Source organism: Herpailurus yagouaroundi, unplaced genomic scaffold (genome assembly GCF_014898765.1).
Source record: "Herpailurus yagouaroundi ecotype Mexico unplaced genomic scaffold, PumYag 210, whole genome shotgun sequence".
Taxonomy (NCBI): Eukaryota; Metazoa; Chordata; class Mammalia; order Carnivora; family Felidae; genus Herpailurus; species Herpailurus yagouaroundi.
The window spans coordinates 13,045,040-13,066,848 of NW_024412441.1; the positions used below are offsets into that span (position 1 = coordinate 13,045,040).

The window sequence follows — 21,809 nt, forward strand, 5'->3', positions numbered from 1 at the left end:
TGCAGAGCCCAGGGCTTCTCCAGCTCCTCAGCTTCCCTGAGCACCTGCTCCCACACCCAAATGACAAAAAGCAGCTTTAAGGGCACATGGGTGGCTCAGTCGGTTAAGCATTGGACTCTTGATTTCGGCTCAGGTCATGATCTCATGATTGTGAGATTGAGCCCTGTCTCCGAGCTGGGCATGGAGCCTGCTTAAAATTCTCTCCCTCTCTACTGCTTGTGCCCTTGCGGGGGGGCGGGGGGGTGGGGGGGGGGGGGGTGGGGAGGCACCTTTACGGAGTGCCTTTGGTGTCTAATAGGACATGTTCCTATAAACAGTTTTTCCCCAGCACCCTAAAGCAGGGGTTCAGCAAACTTTTTGTTAAGGGCCAGAATGAATATTTTAAGCTTTGCCAGCCAGTGGGTCCAACGCTACTCTTCTGCCATAGTACAAAACAGCCACACACAATAAATGAACATAGCTGTGCTCCAATAGAACTTTATTTACAGACACTGACATTTTTACCATATAACTTTCACATACTAGGAAATATTCAATCCTTCAAAAATGCAGAAGCCATTCTTATTTCCCAGGCTATATAAAAACAGGTGGTAGGCCAGGCTGCAAGCTGGTTTGAGGACTCCTGTCCTAGAGGGCATTATTTCCAGCAAGTTCCTGAGGACTCCTGTCCTAGAGGGCATTATTTCCAGCAAGTTCCATGGGGCAGATTTTCAGTAAGTCCCTCCAGGGTAGCATCATAGCAACTTCCCTGCTCTTCAGTGAGCTGCACTACCCTCTCCCACAGGGTCCAGATCTCAGCCCGGGGAGTGGGGCTTAGGCGAAGTAGAGATTCTCTTCTTTGGGTGCTGTCTCAGGCCTGGGGGTAATGGCTGCTCCTTATTATCTATTCCCTTCTTGCTACTCGCTGTATCAATTTCTATTGCTGCATAATGCATTACCACAAATTTAGCATTTTAAGACAATAAACACATTATCAGTTTCCACGGGTCAGGAGTTTAGGCTTCACATAAGTGGGTCCTTTTCTCGGACTCAAGACTGCGGTAATGTTGGCCAGGGCTGTGATCTCATCTGGAGCTGGGGTCCTCTTCCAAGCTCAGTGATTGTTGGCAGAATTCAGTTCTTGTGGTTGTGGGACTGAGGCCCCCCTCTTAGCCCTCTGTTTCCTGATAGGTGACCCTCTCCACCACATGGCAGTTTGCTTTAAGGCTAATGGGAGAGCTCATCTATAGTTTCTACTTCTTGTCTCCTACCTTCAGGCACTCTTTTGTAATCTCTCTTTCAATACAGTCAAGTTTTAGGGATCTCAATCACATCTACATCTAAAATCCCCTCACCTTTGCCATAAAATGTAACTTAATCTTGGGAGTGACTGCTCATCATATTCACAGGCCCCGCCCACACTCTAGGGGAGAGGATTATTTGGGCATGTACATCAGGGATAAGTAATCTTGGGGGCCATCCTAGAAGTCTGCCTACTACAGAAGGGATAAAAATCGTTGGTAAATGTTCAATCTAGCTTTTACATTTTCTTTAATGCTGTTCTCTTCATAGTGTTTTTAAAAATTTCCTATCAAAAGCAAAATTTCAGGATACTCTTAACTCACACAAAATGTGTCTTACTGTATTTGTCACGTCAGATTTGAATGTCTGGTGCTTTAACTCAACCAACCATAGCATTCATGGTTCACAACATTATCCACCAATTCTGCCCTAAGGTGTGTTTGTCAAAATGCCAGTTTGTTTAAAACAGAAACTTAGATTCATTCAGAATAAAACTGATTTTTCTGTGTAGAAGTTACATAGAGATTATACACTTTATACTGAATACACATAATTATAAATACTCCTATAAAACTCCAATTTGCAGTTAGCATTCTGAGCATTTCTTAACCTGTTATCTTATTTGTATACTATGAAATTTGATTCTGTATGATTCAAACAAAGTTAGGAAATTTAGTTTTAAAATGTTTTATTTCAGTTTGTAAAAAAAAAAGTTTGTATGTACAAGACTCAAAGTAAACAGAAAGGCAGAGTTCAATCACAAATGATGAGACACTAGTCATTAAATCTCTACTGTGGAAGCATATTTAAGGTACACACTTCAATGTTAGGCAGAAACAATTTTAACTCTGCAGTCCAAGTTCTGAGTTTTGTATCAGATCTGCATAAATAAGACACTTGTGGTCAAATTTTAAGATTGGTAAAGTCAATTTGAAGCTGCTTATATATTGAGTACAGGTTTCACTATTACAAACAGATGTTAACTAACAAAACAATAGTCCTCAAAGATCTCTTTGTCCCATGTCTGTACATTTGTAATGTTTGCTAACTTCCCTTCTTGTAGTTACTCTTCAAATTATAGTCATTATGCATTGAGTTCCCTATGCATCTCACCCATCTCCTTTATCTGAAATAGAGGAAAAAAAGAGAAAACAAATTTAAATAATTTTCCAGTCTTTTGTTCATCCTTAAAATAGTTACAAAAAAAAAAAAAAAAAGAGGAAAGCAAGATGATTCTCTCCACGTTTATGAGCTCCATTTGGAAAAAGAAAAAATGTACTACAAGGAAGCATGCACTGAATGCACGACCCAAACTACTATTTGGAGGTAAGACGGCCAAAGTGATGGGGAAGTACCAGGTGAGTTAGATCTTTAAGAATGGATAAGGTCTTTATTAAATGGATGCCATTTTTACATCCAGTAAGAAACAATATATTTTCTTTTTACAGATGAGGAAATTGAAGCTCAGAATTGACTTGTCACAGATCACACAATTAGTTACAACCAGAACTGAGACAAGATGAATGGAAACTACGACCACTGGCAAGCATTCTGCTGTGTGCCAAGCAGTGGACCAACACTGTATACAGACTACTGTGTTTAAACCTACAATGGGTCTGTACATATATCCTCATTTTACAGATAAGGAAACATGGAGGCTTAAAGAAGTTAAATAACTTGCCCAGCTAACAAGTAATCAAACCCACATCTATACTGCTCTTGACCACAACACTACATTGTCATTCCAACTTTGTTATGCTTCAGTTCAGGGAGAGTCTGTCCCCCAGACCTGTGGTCACCAAACCAGGTAAGCCAGATGGTCAACTATGGTTTAGGAAAAAAAAAAAGCTGCAACTTTTCTAGTTCTATTCAATTTTTTCTTTTTTTTTTTTTTTTAAATTTTTTTTTTTCAACGTTTATTTATTTTTGGGACAGAGAGAGACAGAGCATGAATGGGGGAGGGGCAGAGAGAGAGGGAGACACAGAATCGGAAACAGGCTCCAGACTCTGAGCCATCAGCCCAGAGCCTGACGCGGGGCTCGAACTCACGGACCGCGAGATCGTGACCTGGCTGAAGTCGGACGCTTAACCGACTGTGCCACCCAGGCGCCCCTATTCAATTTTTTTTCAATACTCTTTTACATTTCTGTGTTTCTTGGTAGAAGATTAGTAAAATGTACATACACAATTACAAATAAATGCATAAATATATAAAAATCAGTGGGTATACTGAAAATGTTATTGACAGAGTTCAGGAACAAGTGTGGTTCACATCCAACTCCAAGCAACTGACACGCTAACAATCTCACACTTTGTCTTCACACTAATGTAGGTGACTAGTTAGCATGGAAGAGACTCATTAGGACATGTATTAAGCTCTTTTTTAATAATTATTTCACTGGAATAAAAACAATAACTCAGGTCATCAGCCACATTAAGTTTCTGTAATGTGAATCCACAGAGTACGCCTCTGAAAGATTCCATTAAAAGTTGACACTTTGTCAAACAAAAATTGCAGGTTTCCTATCCCACTATGCATTGAGGCAGAATTCAATATTAGCTGGTCTGCCATGGAACTCATGAAGGAGAATTTAAGGAAACGTTGAAAGACTGTCCCTAAGACCTTAAGGACTATACTATGAAGGGGCTCCAGTATAATGGAGTCCTATCAGTGTCTAGGTAGGTATAGTGATTATCAGGAGTAAGAGATTTAAAAAGGGGCCTTTTTATTAAGTAATCCGTTTACCTCAGCCTTCTCATACTTTGCCATTCTGTTCTTTCTGGAGATAACCTGAATGGAAGAAAAATTGACACATAAAATGTTTTTAATGAACATTATTCCTATCTGAACAAATTTAATTTTAAAATCTACAGATATTATTTCTTAAATTAAAATTTCCCTACTAAACTAAAAAAAACAAAAGTCTATACTTACCATGACGAGACCTAAGTAATATACAGAATTAAAGAGGTTTTTAAAAAATGTTCATTTATTTTTGAGAGAAGGACAGTATACTATGTGCGCACGAGCAGAGAAGGGGCAAAGAGAAAGAGGGAGACAGAGAATCCCAAGTAGGCTCTATGCTGTCAGTGCAGAGCCCTATGCATGGCTTGAACTCACAAACTGTGAGATCATGATCCAAGCCGAAGTCAGACACTTAATTGACTGAGCCACTCAGGTGCCCCTAATATACAGAATTGTTGCATCATTATTTTATATACCAGAAACTAATATAACACTGTTTATTATACTTCAACTAAAAAAAAAAAAAAAAACTTTGAGCCCAGCCCCCACCAAAATCTTCTGGAACAGTAACAACAAAAAGCCTACAACAACCAGTTAAACAAACCAAACCAAACCAAAACAAAACAAAACAAAACAAAAAAAAAAACAAACAAAAAAAACGCATTGAGAAAACAACAATCTTTAATAATAAAATCTAACGGCCTGTTACGCATTCTTCCACATTTTGCTCCATCCTAATACAAACATACACAAAACCATACATGCGTTTTGGGAAAGGGGGCAGTCTAAAAAAATGGGATCATACAGTATCATTTCCCTCTTTGCACAGCCTATATCAACATCATAGGAGCCTTCCGATGAGCAAAAGCTATAAATTGCACTCATTCTTTTTAACAGCTTTATTCCATAACATAGATATTCCACAATCTGCTCATCCATTTTCCTACAGGGGTGCACTCAAATTGTTTCCAGATTCACCCTTACGAGCAACAGTGCAATACATAACCTATACTGTCCTTCCTATGTACCTGTGCTTTCATTTCTATAGGACAATTTCATTTCTAGGATTCTCTCGTGTTTATTTCCCATCTGGATTTCTTCTGTGAATCATCTACCTGTGCCGTTTGCTATTCTTGATAGCAAATTTTCTCCTCTAAGAATTCATATATTATGCATAACTATCTTTTTTGTTTTATGCATCATGGATATTTCCCCCCAGCATATCATGGCTATTTTTCACTTTATAATATCTTTGCCATAAAAAATGTTTAATTTCAACTTAGTCAAATATGTAACTTTTCATTCATGGACTCTAGATTTCTTGCCTTGCTTGGTTTCCTTTACCACAAGGTTGTACAAACATTTCCTAAATTAATTTTGAGGCTTGTTCTATTTTTCAACATTTATTACTATAATCCATCGGGAATTTGTTTGAACATGGGCACCCTGCTCCATAATGTACCATTCCCAGAGTTGGGCAATATGGCCTGCCCTGGGAGGATGAAATAGAAATTCAACTTTTGTTTTCGTCCAGATGGATAGCCAAGTATGATGATTCCACTGAACTGAAAATTTAAGTTTTCACATACCCTCAAATCTATTTCTGAATTATGCTATGTTGTTAAGATTTCCAAATGCTGAGCATCCTTGTATTTCTAGAATAAATCCTGTCCAGGTGGTACCTTCTTCTGCTGAGGCACTGCTAAATTAAATTTGCTAATCTTTTGTTTAGAATCGTTTCTCGTATTTACCACTTTTAACCCTTTCCATGCTAACTTTAATAATTGGTGTTCTGTTGTTTCATTTCATTGAACGGTTTGGGAGTTCAGGTATTTTGCACTGATGCTGGCAGGGCTGTTGGACTGTTTGCAGCAAGAGAACATAAAGGACATTTGCTGCTTGATGGCAACGTAACTGACCCGTGCAGTGCTCAGCTATGAGCTTTTCTCAGATTAGTATCCTTTCTTACTTCATAAAGTGACTGTTTTATAAAAAAGGGCCAGATGCAAGAGATTCATTCACTATAGAGCATTATAAAAACTGAAGATTTTGCTTCATTAATATGTTCTAAAATATGGAGATAGTTCTCTCACGTTGTCACCTTTTCTTGAAAAAATATGCCTTCAAATGGCTGGGTGGCTCAGTTGGTTGAGCCTCTGACTCTTGATTTTGGCTCAGGTCATCATCCAGGGTCATGGGATCAAGGCCTGCACTGGGCTCTTCACTGACAGTGCAAAGCCTGCTCAGGATTCTCTCTTTCTGCCCTCTCTCTCTCTTCCCCACTCCTGCACACTCTCTCTCTCTCTCTAAAATAAAATAAAATAAAACAAAATAAAAAAAGAAAGTGGACTTGTTCTACACTCACCAGCACAACGATTCCAGCAATAATTGCAAGTGTCACAACTACAATGACAGCAATAATACCAGCTTGCAGACCCTGCATTGAAAATTCAGGTGGTTTTTCATCAACATAGTAAATTGCAGTTCGCCCGGGATCCAGATCCAATTGCTCCCCGTTTACTCTCAGATCCATTTTATTGGAATGGAACAAGGATTCGTCTTTAACCTATATTTAGAAGGAGAAAAGCAATTTAAAATATTTAAGAAAACCTACCATGGCCACATAGAATTAGATGCCAATTATACATGGAAAGAACTGCTGTCAAGGGTCTTTTTGGTTTCAGCGGTAACAATCGCGTACGCTGAAACTTCAAAAAAACTTTTTATTGTGGCAAATTTTCAAACACATGAAAGTAGAAAGAACAACATAACGAAATCTCATGTACCTATCATCTGGAGTCAACAATATAAACAGATGGCCAACCTTACTTAATCCATGCTTCCTTCTCTCTTTCCTCCCTTCCCCCTCCCCCTGGGCCAGATTACTTTGAAGCAAATCCCAGGTTTCATCAGAAAATGGCTCAGTGTAGGGGTGCCTGGGTGGCTCAGTAGGTTAAGCGTCTGTCTTCGGCTCAGGTCATGATCTCACAGTTTGTGAGTTCGAGCCCCTAGTCGGACTCTGTGCCGAGAGCTCAGAGTCTGGAGCCTGCTTCGGATTCTGTGTCTCCCTCTCTCTCTGCTCCTCCCATGCTCACGCTCTGTCTCTCTCTCAAAAATAAATAAACATTAAAAAATATTTTTTAATAAAAAAACATAGCTCACTATGTTAATTAATTTTTTTGATAACACATTAAAGTCGAAACAAACTATTTTAATCACACTACTGGGGCGCCTGGGTGGCGCAGTCGGTTAAGCGTCCGACTTCAGCCAGGTCACGATCTCGCGGTCCGGGAGTTCGAGCCCCGTGTCGGGCTCTGGGCTGATGGCTCAGAGCCTGGAGCCTGTTTCCGATTCTGTGTCTCCTTCTCTCTGCCCCTCCCCCGTTCATGCTCTCTCTCTGTCCCAAAAATAAATAAACGTTGAAAAAAAAAAAAAAATCACACTAGTTACATAGCACTTCTTATATCACCTCTTGTTCATGGACATTATAATGGAGAAGAGGCTATCCACATAAACTAAGTAACTACCAAGGATACAACAGGTAAGAATTATGAGAGAAGATATTCTCTCACACACAACAAACAGGTTAGAAAGGTGTTTGCAGATGGTGCAAGGCAGAGATGAGGATGTTATTAATTGCAGCACAAGAATCATGTGGAGAACAGAGGTGTGGTTGATATGTAAGTGAAGAAAAAGATAACGAAAGAAGGGGCGCCTGGGTGGGTGGCTCAGTCAGTTAAGTGTCTGACTTAATTTTAGCTCAGGCCATGAGCTCCAGTTTGTAAGATTGAGCCCTGTGTCGGTCTCTGTGCTGAGAGTGGAGCCTGCTTTAAGATTCTCTCTCTCCCCCTCTCTCTCTGCCCCTCCCCAGCTTGTGTGCTCTCCAAAATAAATAAATAAACTTAAAAAAGAAAAGAAAAAAAAGATGATGAAAGATCCTGAATCCATTGAAGCATGGCATACAACATTGCATTCATAAAGCAGTTTTTAAAAATTTTTTTATTTATTCTTTTTTTTTTTTAATTTTTTTTTTCAACGTTTATCTATTTTTGGGACAGAGAGAGACAGAGCATGAACGGGGGAGGAGCAGAGAGAGAGGGAGACACAGAATCAGAAACAGGCTCCAGGCTCCGAGCCATCAGCCCAGAGCCTGACGCGGGGCTCGAACTCCCGGACCGCGAGATCGTGACCTGGCTGAAGTCGGACGCTTAACCGACTGCGCCACCCAGGCGCCCCTAAAATTTTTTTTATTTATTCTTGACAGAGAGACAGGGTGTGAGCAGGGGAGGAACACAGAGAGAGGGAGACACAGAATCTGAAGCAGGCTCCAGGCTCTGAGTCAGCACAGTGCCTGATGTGGGGCTCGAACTCGCAAACCACGAGATCATGACCTGAGCCAAAGTTGGATGCTCAGCCAACTAAGCCACCCAGATGCCCCTAGCATTGCATTTCTAAACACAGGAATTAAATGAGGAAGATTATACTCACATCTTTTTCAAAATAATAAGCCACATCAGCTATGTCCACATCATTCTGAGTTTTCTGAGATGAATTCTGCACCAGATCAATAGTGATAAGATCATTCTCATACTGGGGGAAAATATGAAAAATACAAATTAATACCAACACAACCAAAATCATGTAAAAATATTACTGTCAATAATCAGAATATTTAGTTTTTTATTTTCTATAATCTAAATGTGTCAGTGTTCCTTTCCATTAGCAGGTAACTGAATTTATAACTAATAATGTAAAACTCTTTGGAAGTTTTAAAATCTATCCAAGGGAAGTAAGACAGCTACACAACTAAAAATAATTATGATGCATATTTTCTTTCTAAAAGAGAATTTTCTTCTGCCCAAAAGATTTCAAACAAGATCTTAAAGTATCTTAGTTGGGTGGCACCTGGCTGGCTCAGTCAATAGAGCATGTGACTCTTGATCTTAGGGTCATGAGTTCAAGCCTCACATTGGGCACAGAGCTTACTTTAAAAAAGGGGCACCCGGATGGCTCAGTCAGTTAAGTTTCTGACTCTTGGGGGATGCCTGGGTGGCTCAGTCGGTTGAGCATCCGACTTCAGCTCAGGTCATGATCTCACAGCTCGTGAGTTCGTGCCCCGCGTCGGGCTCTGGTGCTGACAGCTCGGAGCCTGAAGCCTGCTTCGGATTCTGTGTCTCCCTCTCTCTCTCTGCCCCAACCCACTTGCATTCTGTCTCGTCTCTCTCAAAAATAAACATTAAAAAAAAAAAAAATTAAAAAAAAAAAAAAGGTTTCTGACTCTCGATTTCCACTCAGTCATGGTCTCACAGGTTATGGGTTCAAGCCCTGCACTGGGCTCTGTGCCGACAGTATGGAGCCTGCCTGGGATTCTCTGCCTCTCCCTCTCTCTCTGTCCTTCCGCTACTTGACCTCTCTCTCCCCCAGGATAAATAAGTAAACTTTAAATAAAAACAAAATAAAAAAATAAAGCACCTTATTTGGTTAGAACTACTTTTAAAATAAAATACTAAAGAAATACAATCCAAAATGCAGTATGCATTTACCACATTCTGCTTTTAAGGAGCAAAAAAGTATATTCCTTCCTGTCCTTAAAAATGACATCACTTTTCTGCCTTGAAAAAGTTCCATTACACTATTCAAGTATTTTTCAACCAGAGTTCAAAGAGTCAAGGAAGGGGTAACCTGGTTAAGAATTAGCTCCTTAAACCAAAGAAGATGGGAGCTAGGTGGCATCCTAAAGAAAATGTACCAAAAGCAATCATTGAGAGAGGTTTCCCAGGCTAAAATGACTGGCATGCATGACGGAAATTAGAGATACTACATTTTCCTTAAGGGTAAACTTGAGGTTTTCAAAGGCTATGGAAGGAAAAGAACAGGAAATCTGAATTAAGCGTCCAGGGTTTAAACTGGTATTCAAGTGCAGTTTAACCACTATCAAAATTCATACCCAAACCATACTATCCCACCAACTTTCTGCAAAAGCTCACTTAAAAAAAAACAAAAATCTTACCAGAATGTTTGTGATATATTTTGGATCTAGTTGATAACGAGTTGTGATTACCTCCTTAAGTGCACTGTAAATAATTAAAAACCTGTGTTTTAAAAAAAGTGTACTACACAACATTAAGAAGCATTACTTTTTAACTAAGCAGGTAGCTCAAGCTCTAGAACTGTCATTAACCAAACTTGTTTTAAAAATTGTATGCCATTTTGCAACTACTAATAATTGATTCAGGCTAGAATCATCCATTGATGCTAAAATAATTGAGTTCTAGTTTGATTAGAAATGGGATATTTACACAGTACCCAAGTATCTGCCCATATGTTATATTTATTAATTACAAAGAAGTAAACAGTAACTCTACCTTACAAACCTAATATATATATATCCCCTTAACTACAGTTAACATCGCTAATAAAGGGACAAGGCATCAGGTGCTTCCTAATGTGAAGTACTGAAAAGAACATAAGATCACTTATGCAGTTTTTCTGTCAAAAATGTTTAGCTTGCACAGATAAATCCTAATCTGAGGGACATTCTATGAACTAATTTGCCTATACTCTTCACAAATATCAATGTAATGAAGGACCAACGAAGGCCATGACAGTGTTCCATATCAAAAAGGACTGAAGAATCACAACTAAATGCAATGCATGATCTCAGATTGCATTCTGGGTCAAAGGGGGAAACAACTGCCATAAAGATCAACACTGGGAAAAGTGGCACAATTTGGTGTTAACATTAAATTTCCTGAATTTGGTAACTGTAGAGTGGTTATAGAAAAAAGTGCCTTTCGGGGCGCCCGGCTGGCTCAGTCAGTAGAGCATGCGACTCTCCTCTTGAGGTTGTGAGTTTGATTCCCTCATTGCACGCAGAGATTACAAGAAAGAGAAAGAAACTAAAAGAGTGCCTTTTGTTCCTAGGAAAAGATACATTAAAGTATTTAGGGGTAAAGGGGCATGATATCTACAACTTGCTCTCAAATGGTTCCAGAAAAAAAAACATCTATACGTGTTTAGATAGATATAAAAAGCACACACACACATACACATTTAAAAAGAAAGTGGGGCAAAATGTTCATTGGTGACTGGTGAATCTGAGTGAAGACTCCTATAGGAATCTGTATTATTCTTGCAACTCTATTTCCAAAATAAGGTTAAAATATTACTTATAGTATCTTATTTTTCATAAATATGAAAAAGCATTAAGACTTGTTTTCCTTTTTCTAATGGTGTAGAACGAAGATCTGAGTATTAACTGTGCAAATAGAATGCACTTAATAGTACGTACGTCTGTAAACTTTTAATATCATAAGGTGTTTCTCTTGTTTTGTGTTTTAGTTCAATGATGATCCAGCTGTAAAGTAAAAAGACAGTATTTATTGATTGACTAATAGGAAAATTCCCAAGTGAAATTACAGTATAATTAACAGAAAAGGGTTTATGCAATAGGTATGCCCTTAATTTCTTCCTTGGCCTTCACACATTGCTCATAAAGCACTCATCCAGGAGAGAACACCCTTCCAACAGGTCAACCTCTGGCACTGGGCCACTATACTCAAGGTCACGTAAAGCCAAGGCTTAGCTGCTCACGCTGGGTCACGTTCAAGGGAACAGACAAAAAGGCACCGAGTGAAACAGAGAAAAGTGACCATGAGGCTTCAGAACACCAAAGGAGAGAGTGCCTGCTTTGGTCTTGATAACTTTCCAGCTCTAGTCACTTTTTAAATAAAAATTTTTTTCCTTAAGCTAGCTTGAGTATGCTTCCACTCCTTTTTATTGCATGAGCCCGAGACAACCACACCTCGTTTTAAAACGCAATAAATAGGCAAATACATAAACAGCTTAAATTTTTCATATACATTTAACACTAATCCAACTTTAAAATCTGAACAGTGTTAAGTAAAAATGTAAGAGGAAAATCCTTGTTTAGTAGGCTACTATAAGAAACAATTCTTAAAATAACAAAAATATATTGCTAGTGAATTCATAAAAGTATCTCTGGAAAGTTATATAATAAGCTGGTGACATCGGTTCTGTGGAAGTAAACTGGGTAGCTGCGGGGGGGAGGGGTTGAGAAAAAAAATGGAAGCTTTTCACTGTATACCCTTTTCTACCTTTTGAATTCTAAACCACCAAATCACATTACATACTCAAAGATAAATGTCATTAAACGAATCTGAAAAGCATGAAAACAAGGAACATTTGACAGCTCAACTCACTAGGTCCTCACGCGTTCGGAGCAGGAGATTTCCGTGTCCTTATCAGTTCTTCTGACCCCAGCAGTGTTTACACACCAGCATGTGGTGGTGCCATTGCACTGCTTGGCTTTAAAGAGCCCCTTCTCATCACAGTCGGGATCATAAAGCCCATCATTATTTTGGAAAGCCCCCTCAGGTCTCGCTCTTCTCCCAGACTTTGTGCCAGTCATTTCTGCTTTCATCACCAGACATTTGGTTGCCACTGAAAAGAAAGCTTCATGTCATACTGAAAAGTAACTGCAGTTTTATGCATAAGGAAAAACATTTTAATTTAACTCCAAACTCCCAGAGCCAAAGATTATTGCAGACTTACATGGTTCCATATTCACTTTCTAAGTTTTCAGATGGTTCAGCTACAGGAGATAATTTTGACAAAATAACACAATTCAAATTTGAACCAAAAAAAAAAAAACAAAAACAAACACAACACTTCCCAACTCAAGACACATCAATTAAGGAAGGCTAAACCAAAATACAGTTTAAAGGCAATGAGGATATTCTACTCACGTTTTGAGCAAATGACAGAATTTTGTGCACCAATTGAAGTACACTCGCACTGACCATGTGTGTTCAAAGAGCAGTTTGTGGTCAGTTTGTAGTTTTCACAGACACATCCTAGATAAATTAAAAAACAAAATCCCACTTTAAAATGTGGATCCAACTATGAACTCTAGTGTCCCAGCTAAATTATGTTCTAATAATAATGCTTAAGTTATAGGGCCACAAAGCCTTAAAAAATGGTCCTGAATGTTTTATTTTTCAGCTGCAATTTGAGTGGCTGATATCATGGTGAATAGTTTGTATATATTATACAGACACATAGTCTAATTGCATGCATTCCCATTTTGATTTTTTTAAACCAAGAATACAGCCCTCCAAACATCATATTCAGCCCTTGTCTCCATGATGATACTCTCAGTCTCAGATCCTTCCCTCCTCCTGTTCTGTTAGATAAACCCTTGCTTGTCAGCTACTGACTCATTTCCCGAAAATCAACAATTGCAATTCTAGGATCTGTAAGTAACTCACATTTCCTCCCTCCTCCCAGCCCATTTTCTTAAAATCTGAACTTTAAAGATTTAAGCTTAGTGGGAATATATTCAGCCCTTGGACAACTTTATACCTTAGAAAAATTATACTTTCGGTGAATTTAGAAGTCACTTTTGTTTGTGGGCTTCCTAACTAAACTGAATTCTAAGTTCCCAATTTTGAAGGTGATATTAAGCAGCTTATCCTGGGTATTAGTGCCAGTTTAATAGTCATTATCTTTCACTATCTCAAAACCTCATTTTAATTTCAAATTGGCAAGCCCCTCTAATTTCGTTTATTTGTGTAGCTAAGAGAATACAATCATTAACAAAAATTACTGTGACAAACCAAAGAATTTTTATATTGATCCTTCATCTCAAGTTGGCTTTAATTATTCCCTGTTTAAATTATAATTGATATGAACCACCTATATAATCGGTCCAGCACTAAACTCCGTATTGGGATCACAAAAGGAGATAGTAGCTGTCCTCCAAGAGTTAAAGTCTTATGCAGCACTCTACTATACCTGCTCTAAAGCCCATTTTCATGCCCAAGGGATGTGGAAATTTAGAACAGACCAATCATGTACAGGATTTCTGAACATACTCTATAGCAACTATCATCACTTTAAAACAATTTAAGATTAAGTACTTAGCCTTAGACTGGAGCTAGAAAAACATGAATTAATTAAACTGCATAGTTTGAAAGTGTAATGAATTAAGCCCAGGCCCTGTTGGTGAAGGTCTAAAGACCTTTCCAGAAAGCTTCCGCCAACTGCCACTTTACTTCTGGCCACCATCTTACCATCAAGAGATGGCAGCCAAGATGTTTATAACAAACTAAGAAAAATGTAATCAAACCATATGTCCAATGTTCGGATAATGGCGTGACCTTCCACACCAGGGACTGTTCCTTCACCACTTAAATTGTGGTTTCCAAGATTAAAAGAAAAGGAAAATCTGGATGTTATGTGGGAGTAAACACACACACACACCCCCCAAGATATAAAACTGTGTTTCGGTTACAGCAACGTTTAAAGCAATGTCTAAAAAGTATAGTCAGTTATTAGGAGATTCTCTTGAAGCGGTCAGATTGTGAGTTTTTCTTTTTACTCTTTACAATTACCGATATTTCTGGGTTCCTACAATAAACTTGGCATTACCTACACGATCCTTAAAGAAGTGGAAACACCCACTCTCACACCCCAGGTAGTCGAGGCCCAGGACGACTTGCTACCCGCGCAGATGCGCAGCGGGCCCCACGGCCTCCCCGCAGCCACCTGCCCCCGCCGGAGACCCACATCCGGGGCCAGCCTCAGGTGCCCAGGGGAGGAGGGGCCGGGCCATCTTCGCCACCGACTCCCCTCCCGGCCGCGGCTGGTTCCGCCACACTAGGACCCCAAGCGCGCGCCTCGGCGGGAGTAGGTGGGCGCGCCCAGACGTGGCGCGGCCGCCGCGCCTCCCCAAGCCCTCCAGGCCCACTCCGAGGCCAAGGAGTTACCGAACGATGCCACTTCGTTCACTGACTCCCCGCCCCTGCTCCGGGCCATTTCCCTAGACAGCGGTGCAAAGCAGCATAGTGAGGAGGTTTCCTCCTCGCCGTGCGAGCGGGAGCCTTCCCACCGCCTGCAGAGCGCAGAGGGCCTGGGTTGCTGCAGCCCCGCGCCATCCGCTCCAGACGGGAAAGCGCGGCCGGCCGCCCCTTCCCCACCATCTCCGTCTCGGATGCCGTGGGACGTCCCCACCCGGCCGCAGCCCACAACTCTGCTCCTTACCTTTCTGAGCCGCGGCCACCGCCGCGGTGGCCGCCGCGAGCAGGAGCCCAAACGCGAGAACCTGGGGGAGCGCCATACTGTGCGACAGAGGCGCGAGGCGGGCTGGGGTCTCGCGGGAGGGCGTGCGGAGGAAGCGGGGCGCTAGGAGCCGGCGGACGGGCGTGGGTTGCGCGGGTCAGCGTCGAGAGGACGGCGGAGAGCTATACCCGCAACGCACCGACGGTGCGAGTTCCCCGAGGAACTGCTCACTCTGAGCGCGCGGCGGGGCGGAGCAGACCTGCGGGACCTGGCGGCCCCGCCTCCCGGGCCCTGCTCCGGGCTGCACACCTCAGCCGCAGGTCTCCGGCGATGAGTCACCGCCTGGGGGCGGGGGAGAGAGAAAGAGTAAGCTCCCCTCCCCCACACCTGGCGAGGCCGTCGGGGGTGGGGGTGGGGGGAGCGCCACCCCGTCCCCAGGTGTACGTGGGCGGCGCCCCGCCCCACGCCGCCAGCAGGTGCTTCCTGCAGTGGCTGCTGGTGGGGCTGGAGGGGCCGTGGGCTATGACCTTGACAGCCGGCAGGGAGCCTTGGTAGCTACGGAGAAAATTTCAAAAAACTGAGGCTTCCCTTTACCAGAAGGAGCACGACTCTGAAACCTTGAAGAAATGAGGTCTGAAGGAAAGAGTGAGGGGTCTGGGAAGGCGGAAGCTAAAATGGAATGTAAAGGGAAGCTGGAGAACCGTCGGAACAACAATAAAAAAGTCGACCTTTGAACTTTACCTGGCCGTTTACTCTTTTAAGCTAGAAAAGAAAACTCTCCCTGGCTGTCAGGAGATGACAAATCCGTGTGTTCTTTATAATTATTCTCATTCTCTCCCCATTTTTATAAGCATTTTTAGCACCTGAAGATGTAAGAAAATATGTTCCCAAAGAGCCAAATGCTGAGAACTGAGATGATTCCAGCTTTGATTAATATTGGAGAACAATGTCGATAGTCCTTTCAAAAAATACAGAGAAAGAGAAACGAAGGACAATAATTTCATTGCAAATGAATTCAAATTACAACACGCTATTATTACAGTCTTAAAATAATTGTAATGACTCAAGTTTTTTTTTTTAATTTTTTTTAACGTTTACTTATTTTTGAGACAGGGAGAGACAGAGCATGAACGGGGGAGGGTCAGAGAGAGAGGGAGACACAGAATCTGAAACAGGCTCCAGGCTCCGAGCTGTCAGCACAGCGCCCGATGCGTGGCTCGAACTCACGGACCGTGAGATCATGACCTGAGCCGAAGTCGGACGCTTAACCGACTGAGCCACCCAGGCGCCCCATGACTCAAGTGTTTTTAATGTTATCTGGACTAGCTGTAATATGACAGCCTGTTTTTAAAAGGCTTTTTTTTGGCGGGGGGGAGGCTTTTTTTTTTCCTGGCTTTTTTTTTTTTTCTGTTTTAGATATCATCAGAGTAAGTGCAAAAGAGGAAAGGTGAAAAAGCAATTTTAAGATTCAACTAAATTTGATTTTTCGAGTATATATCAAGTAAAAATTTATGCTTTTATTGAGCAATAATTTAAGTTGTACCTTCCTATTATTGTCAGTTGATTAATGTAAATAGTCACTGTGTTACAATGGCTACCTGTATAATTTGAATTTTACTAGGACATTAAAAAAACTATTTGATTATTGACTTCATAAGGAAATCTTATCAGTCTTTTAAACCTGTAAATCTGAGTTGCTAGACCTAGTTTTGGAACTTTATGATCTGTTCAGCAATTTAAGTGAAATGAATAGTATCAAATCAAGAACAATTTATCAACCTGATTTTTGTTGCTTTTGCATTTTGGGTATTTTCAGGAAGTTGCACACTGCCAACCCCCAAACTATACATACTATTCCCAAGAATAATCTCACTAATTTTTGTGGCTTTATTTGCAAAATGTTTCATTGCCAGATCTAACTCTGTTACCTCATGTTCTTATAACTTGAAGGCTGTTTATTAAATTGTTCATCAAAATTAAGAGAATTGAGTAAATCATTATTAATTGACAAAATACTACATTAATCTCTAACTCACTGTATCTAAATACACATCCAAGATATTATTTACTTTTTATTTAAACATTTAAAAAAATTTTTTTAATGTTATTTACTCTTGAAGGAGAGAGAGAGAGAGAGAGAGAGAGAGAAAACATGAGTGGGGGGAGGGGCAGAGAGAGAGGGAGACACAGAATGTGAAGCAGGCTCCAGGCTCTGAGCTGTCAGCACAGAGCCCGACACGGGGCTTGAACCCACGATCTGTGAGATCATGACCTGAGTGAAGTTGGTTGCCCAACTGACTGGGCCACCCAGGTGCCCCTGTTTAAACATTTTTTAAAGTTTATTTTATTTATCTTGAGAGATAGAGAGCACAAGCAGGGGAGGGGCAGAGAGAGAGGGAGAGAAAGAGAATCTCAAGCAGGCTCCACACTGTCAGTGTAGAGCCCCAATGTGGGGTTCAAAACCACGAACTGTGAGATCATGACCTGAGCTGAAACCAAGAGTCAGAGGATTAACTGACTGAGCCACCCAGATGCCCCAAGATATTATCTACTTTTATAGTTCTTTAACACCTTTGTAATTTCTCACTCACTGCTCAAAATTACTCTCATTTTATGCTTTGATTGTTAGTCTTTTGTGATTCCAGTGCCATATGGAAGAAATGTCAGTATTTTTGCAAGATTTCATACCCAGGTATACTCCTAAAACTATTCTCAAATTTTACAGATGTTGCTTTTAAATTTTGACAGAAGCCAGTTTGATATATTTGACTAAGAAAGAAATATGACAAAATTAAACTTTATTTTTTTTTAATTTTTTTTTTAACGTTTATTTATTTTTGAGACAGAGAGAGACAGAGCATGAACGGGGGAGGGTCAGAGAGAGGGAGACACAGAATCTGAAACAGGCTCCAGGCTCTGAGCTGTCAGCACAGAGCCCGACGCGGGGCTCGAACTCACTGACCGCAAGATCATGACCTGAGCTGAAGTCGGCCGCTCAACCGAGTGAGCCACCCAGGCGCCCCGACAAAATTAAACTTTAAAAAAATGTTTATTTATTTTTGAGAGAGAGTGAGCAGGGAGGGGCAGAGAGAGAGGGAGACAGAGAATCCCATGCAGGGTCTGCACTGTCTGATGTGGGGCTCGATCCCATGAGCCTGGGATCATGACCTGAGCCAAAATCAAGAGTCAGATGCTTAACTGACTGAGCCACCCAGTCACCCCAAAATTAAACTTTTCTGACCAAACTCCTGCATTCCATCAAATAAGAATCAAATTTGAAAGCCAACATCAGGGGCTCCTGGGTGGCTCAGGTGATGGAGACCCTAACTCTTGATTTTGGCTCAGGTCATTATCCCAGGCTCATGGGACCAAGTCCTGAGTCAGGCTTCAGGCTCTGTGTTCAACATGGATTAAGATTCTCTCTCCCCGCCTCACCCCGTCCCTCTTTCCAATTCTCATGCTCTCTCTTTCTGAAAAAACAACATCAAAGCCAAAGACTGGATGGAAAAGGAGAGAAAGTAGTCAATACAAATTTAATGGGTGGGGGACCTGAGTGGCTCAGTCATTTGAGCGTCAGACTCTTGATATCAGTTCAGGTCATTATCTCTCAGTTGGTGGGATCAAGCCCCGAATCAGATTCTGTGCTGACAGTGCAAAGCCTGCTTGGGATTGTCTCTCTCTCTCTCTCTCTCTCTCTCTCAAAATAAACACTTAAAAAAATTTATGGGGGGCGCCTGGGTGACTCAGTCAGTTAAGCATTCGGCTTTGGCTCCGGTTGTGATCTTGTGGTTCGTGAGTTCAAGTCCCATGTTGGGCTCTGTGCTGACAGCTCAGAGCCTGGAGCCTGTTTCAGATTCTGTGTCTCCCTCTATCTCTGCCCCTCCCCCTCCCCCGCCAAAAATAAATATTAAAAAAATAATAAAAAAAATTCAATGAGTAATATAAAATATTAATTGATTGAATAGGGATTTGGATTTTGAGTTTTTCTTGACTATATAAAGGATACTTCTAAAACAAAAATATATCATATTAAATATAATCAGCATTGGAGAAAAGAATTATGTTCCTTAAGAAACAATTAGAAGTGCTCTTTAAGAACATTACCTAGGGGCGCCTGGGTGGCTTGGTCGGTTAAGCATCGGACTTCGGCTCAGGTCATGATCTCACAGCCCGTGAGTTCGAGCCCCGCGTCGGGCTCTGTGCTGACCGCTCAGAGCTTGCAGCCTGTTTCAGATTCTGTGTCTCCCTCTGTCTCTGCCCCTCCCCTGTTCATGCTCTGTCTCTCTCTGTCTCAAAAATAAATAAACGTTGAAAAAAAATTAAAAAAAAAAAGAACATTACCTAGTTAATATCCTATACTAGTTTCTTCACATAGGTTTAGAGTATATGTCTGTGTGTGTGTGTGCGCACTCCTGCACACACACATAATATATGAACTTAATGAAACCTTAAATAGGATAAATGTTATTCTTGCAGATGGCTAAAAGGAAGTGTAATGTGTAAACGTTTACTATAATGGGCTATTAGTTCTTAAAATTTTTGATATTTCATGGGTAATAATATATTAGTAGAAAACAAAGGTACATTATATACAGGGAAGAATGAGGAGCACCTGGCTGGCTCAGTCAGTAGCCCATGCAATTCTTGATCTGGGGTTGTGAACTTGAGCCCCACATTGGCTACAGAGATTACGTGAAAATAAAATCTTTAAAAAAAAGATTGAAGAATGAAAGTTCTTCTTGACCACTACCCAGCAAACCTCTCTCTCTCCTAGATAATCATTGTCAAACAGTTTGATGCCATGTGTTCATTAATTCTAAAGAACCGGGTTTCATTGGATGTACTCTTTTTTTTTTTAATTGTTTTTGTGTTTATTTTTGAGAGACAGAGAGAGACAGAGTGCAAGTGAGGGAGGGGCAGAGGGAGAGGGAGACACAGAATCAGAAGCAGGCTCTAGGCTGTCAGCACAGAGCCTGACGCGGGGCTCAAACTCACGGGCTGCGAGATCATAACCTGAGCTGAAGACGGATGCTTAACCGAATGAGCCACCCAGGCATCCCTCATTGGATGTACTCTTGATAAAATGGAGATATTACTCAGTTTGGTTTAGGTTTATAAAACTAGTTTGCATTTGTATATTCGGGCCCCACCTTAATATATACACATATGTATGTGTATAATTTTTATCAAGTGTCATTTTATCTGTAATTAAAAAAGTTAACTTTGTCTCCAAATCAAAACTTCTAGCCCCTAACCATGAAAAAACTGTTTTTTATATATTTTAGCCCTTGAAATTCTTTCATAAAATGTAAAGCGCTACATAATAATTATTTAGTACACTATTTCCTACATTAATATGTAGATACTCATTAGGGAAAATCTATTGTAATTAAAAATAATACAGATTTTTACTTTTATCAAATAAATGCATGTACATAGTATAAAAGTCAAATCGTACAAGCGTTAAAATAAAAACCAGGAGCTCCCTTCCCCACCCTGATTCCTGTTCCACTAGAGGCAGTCAGCTGCTTTTTCTCCCCAGCTTCACATGGTACATGTTCCTATCCTACTGTACAAGACAGTTCTCTCTACAAAGTTCTCTCACATGCGTCTCTCCATTATTATTTATGCGGAAATCATCCAACTTTTTGTTGTCTTCTCAACATTTTATTCTAGAACTTTCATAGTTTTAGCTTTTAAGTTTAGATCTATGATCTACTTCAAGTCAATTTTTATGTATGATATAAGAGTCAAAGTTTTTGACTGGGCTGGGATCTCATCTGCGGCAACATGGCTAACCGCACCAGGAAACTGTTCAAGTGCCTCATTCAGGAAAATGGTGAAGAAAATTGAAATAAGCCAGCACACCGAGTACACCTGCTCCCTCTGTGGCAAAACCAAGATGAAAAGATGAGCTGTGGGGATCTGGCACTGTGGTTCCTTCATGAAAACGGTGGCTGGTGGAGCCTGGATCTATAACAAACACCATTTCTGCCGTCACAAGGAAAATCTGCCATCAGGAGACTGAAGAAATTGAAAGACCAGTAGAAGCTCCACCATTTGAAACATTGATAGCCTATAATAAATACGTTAATTTATGTTAAAAAAAAATGTCAAGGGGCGCCTCGGTGGCTAAGTCAGTTGAGCGACCCACTTCAGCTCAGGTCATGATCTCACGATTTGCGAGTTCAAGCCCTGCGTCTGGCTCTGTGCTGACAGCTCAGAGCCTGGAGCCTGCTTCTGATTCTGTGTCTCCCTCTCTCTCTGTCCCTCCCCCACTCATGCTCTGTCTCTCTCTGTCTCAGAAATAACTAAACATTAAAAAAAATTTTTTTTAAAAGTCAAGGTTTTTGTGCGCGTATTTTTTTTTTCATTTTGTTTTGTTTTTTAACTCACATGTCTGGCTAGTTGTTCCAGCACCATACAGTGAAAAAACTATCCTTGCCACCTATCAAACCTCAGTTAACCATATGTGTGTGGGGTCGATGTCTGAACTCTCTGGTTTTGTTGACGTACGTGCCTGTCTTTGCTCTAGGACTCTGCCAGCTTGGTTAAGATAAGTCTTGACATCAAGGAGCAGAAGCCCTCCAATGTTGTGGTTCTTTTTCAATGTTGTTTCAGCTATTCTTGGTCCTTTGCATTTCCATATACATCTTAGACTACGCTTGTCAATTTCTATGAAAAAGCCTGCTGGGATTTT

General features: G+C 40.8%; 1 protein-coding gene across 1 annotated transcript; it reads right to left on the minus strand.

The window, feature by feature from the left end:
- Positions 1-459: 459 nt before the first annotated feature.
- EPCAM (epithelial cell adhesion molecule) lies at positions 460-15,388 on the minus strand. The gene is made up of 9 exons (XM_040453811.1): positions 15,092-15,388; positions 12,796-12,903; positions 12,250-12,490; positions 11,319-11,384; positions 10,038-10,101; positions 8,516-8,617; positions 6,393-6,593; positions 4,028-4,072; positions 460-2,407 (listed from the first exon to the last, which is right to left on the minus strand). The coding sequence occupies exons 1-9, from the start codon at positions 15,165-15,167 to the stop codon at positions 2,366-2,368; spliced, it is 945 nt and encodes a 314-aa protein (XP_040309745.1). The 5' UTR covers positions 15,168-15,388; the 3' UTR covers positions 460-2,365.
- Between the last annotated feature and the right edge of the window lie 6,421 nt (positions 15,389-21,809).

Excerpts from the sequence above, each read along its gene's own strand:
- EPCAM (XM_040453811.1), bottom strand. The coding sequence starts at position 15,167 with ATGGCGCTCCCCCAGGTTCTCGCGTTTGGGCTCCTGCTCGCGGCGGCC. Across the intron at positions 12,904-15,091 it reads GGTGGCCGCGGCTCAGAAAG|GATGTGTCTGTGAAAACTAC; the intron begins GTAAGGAGCAGA and ends TAATTTATCTAG. Across the intron at positions 6,594-8,515 it reads CTTATTATTTTGAAAAAGAT|GTTAAAGACGAATCCTTGTT; the intron begins GTGAGTATAATC and ends TTCTAAATATAG.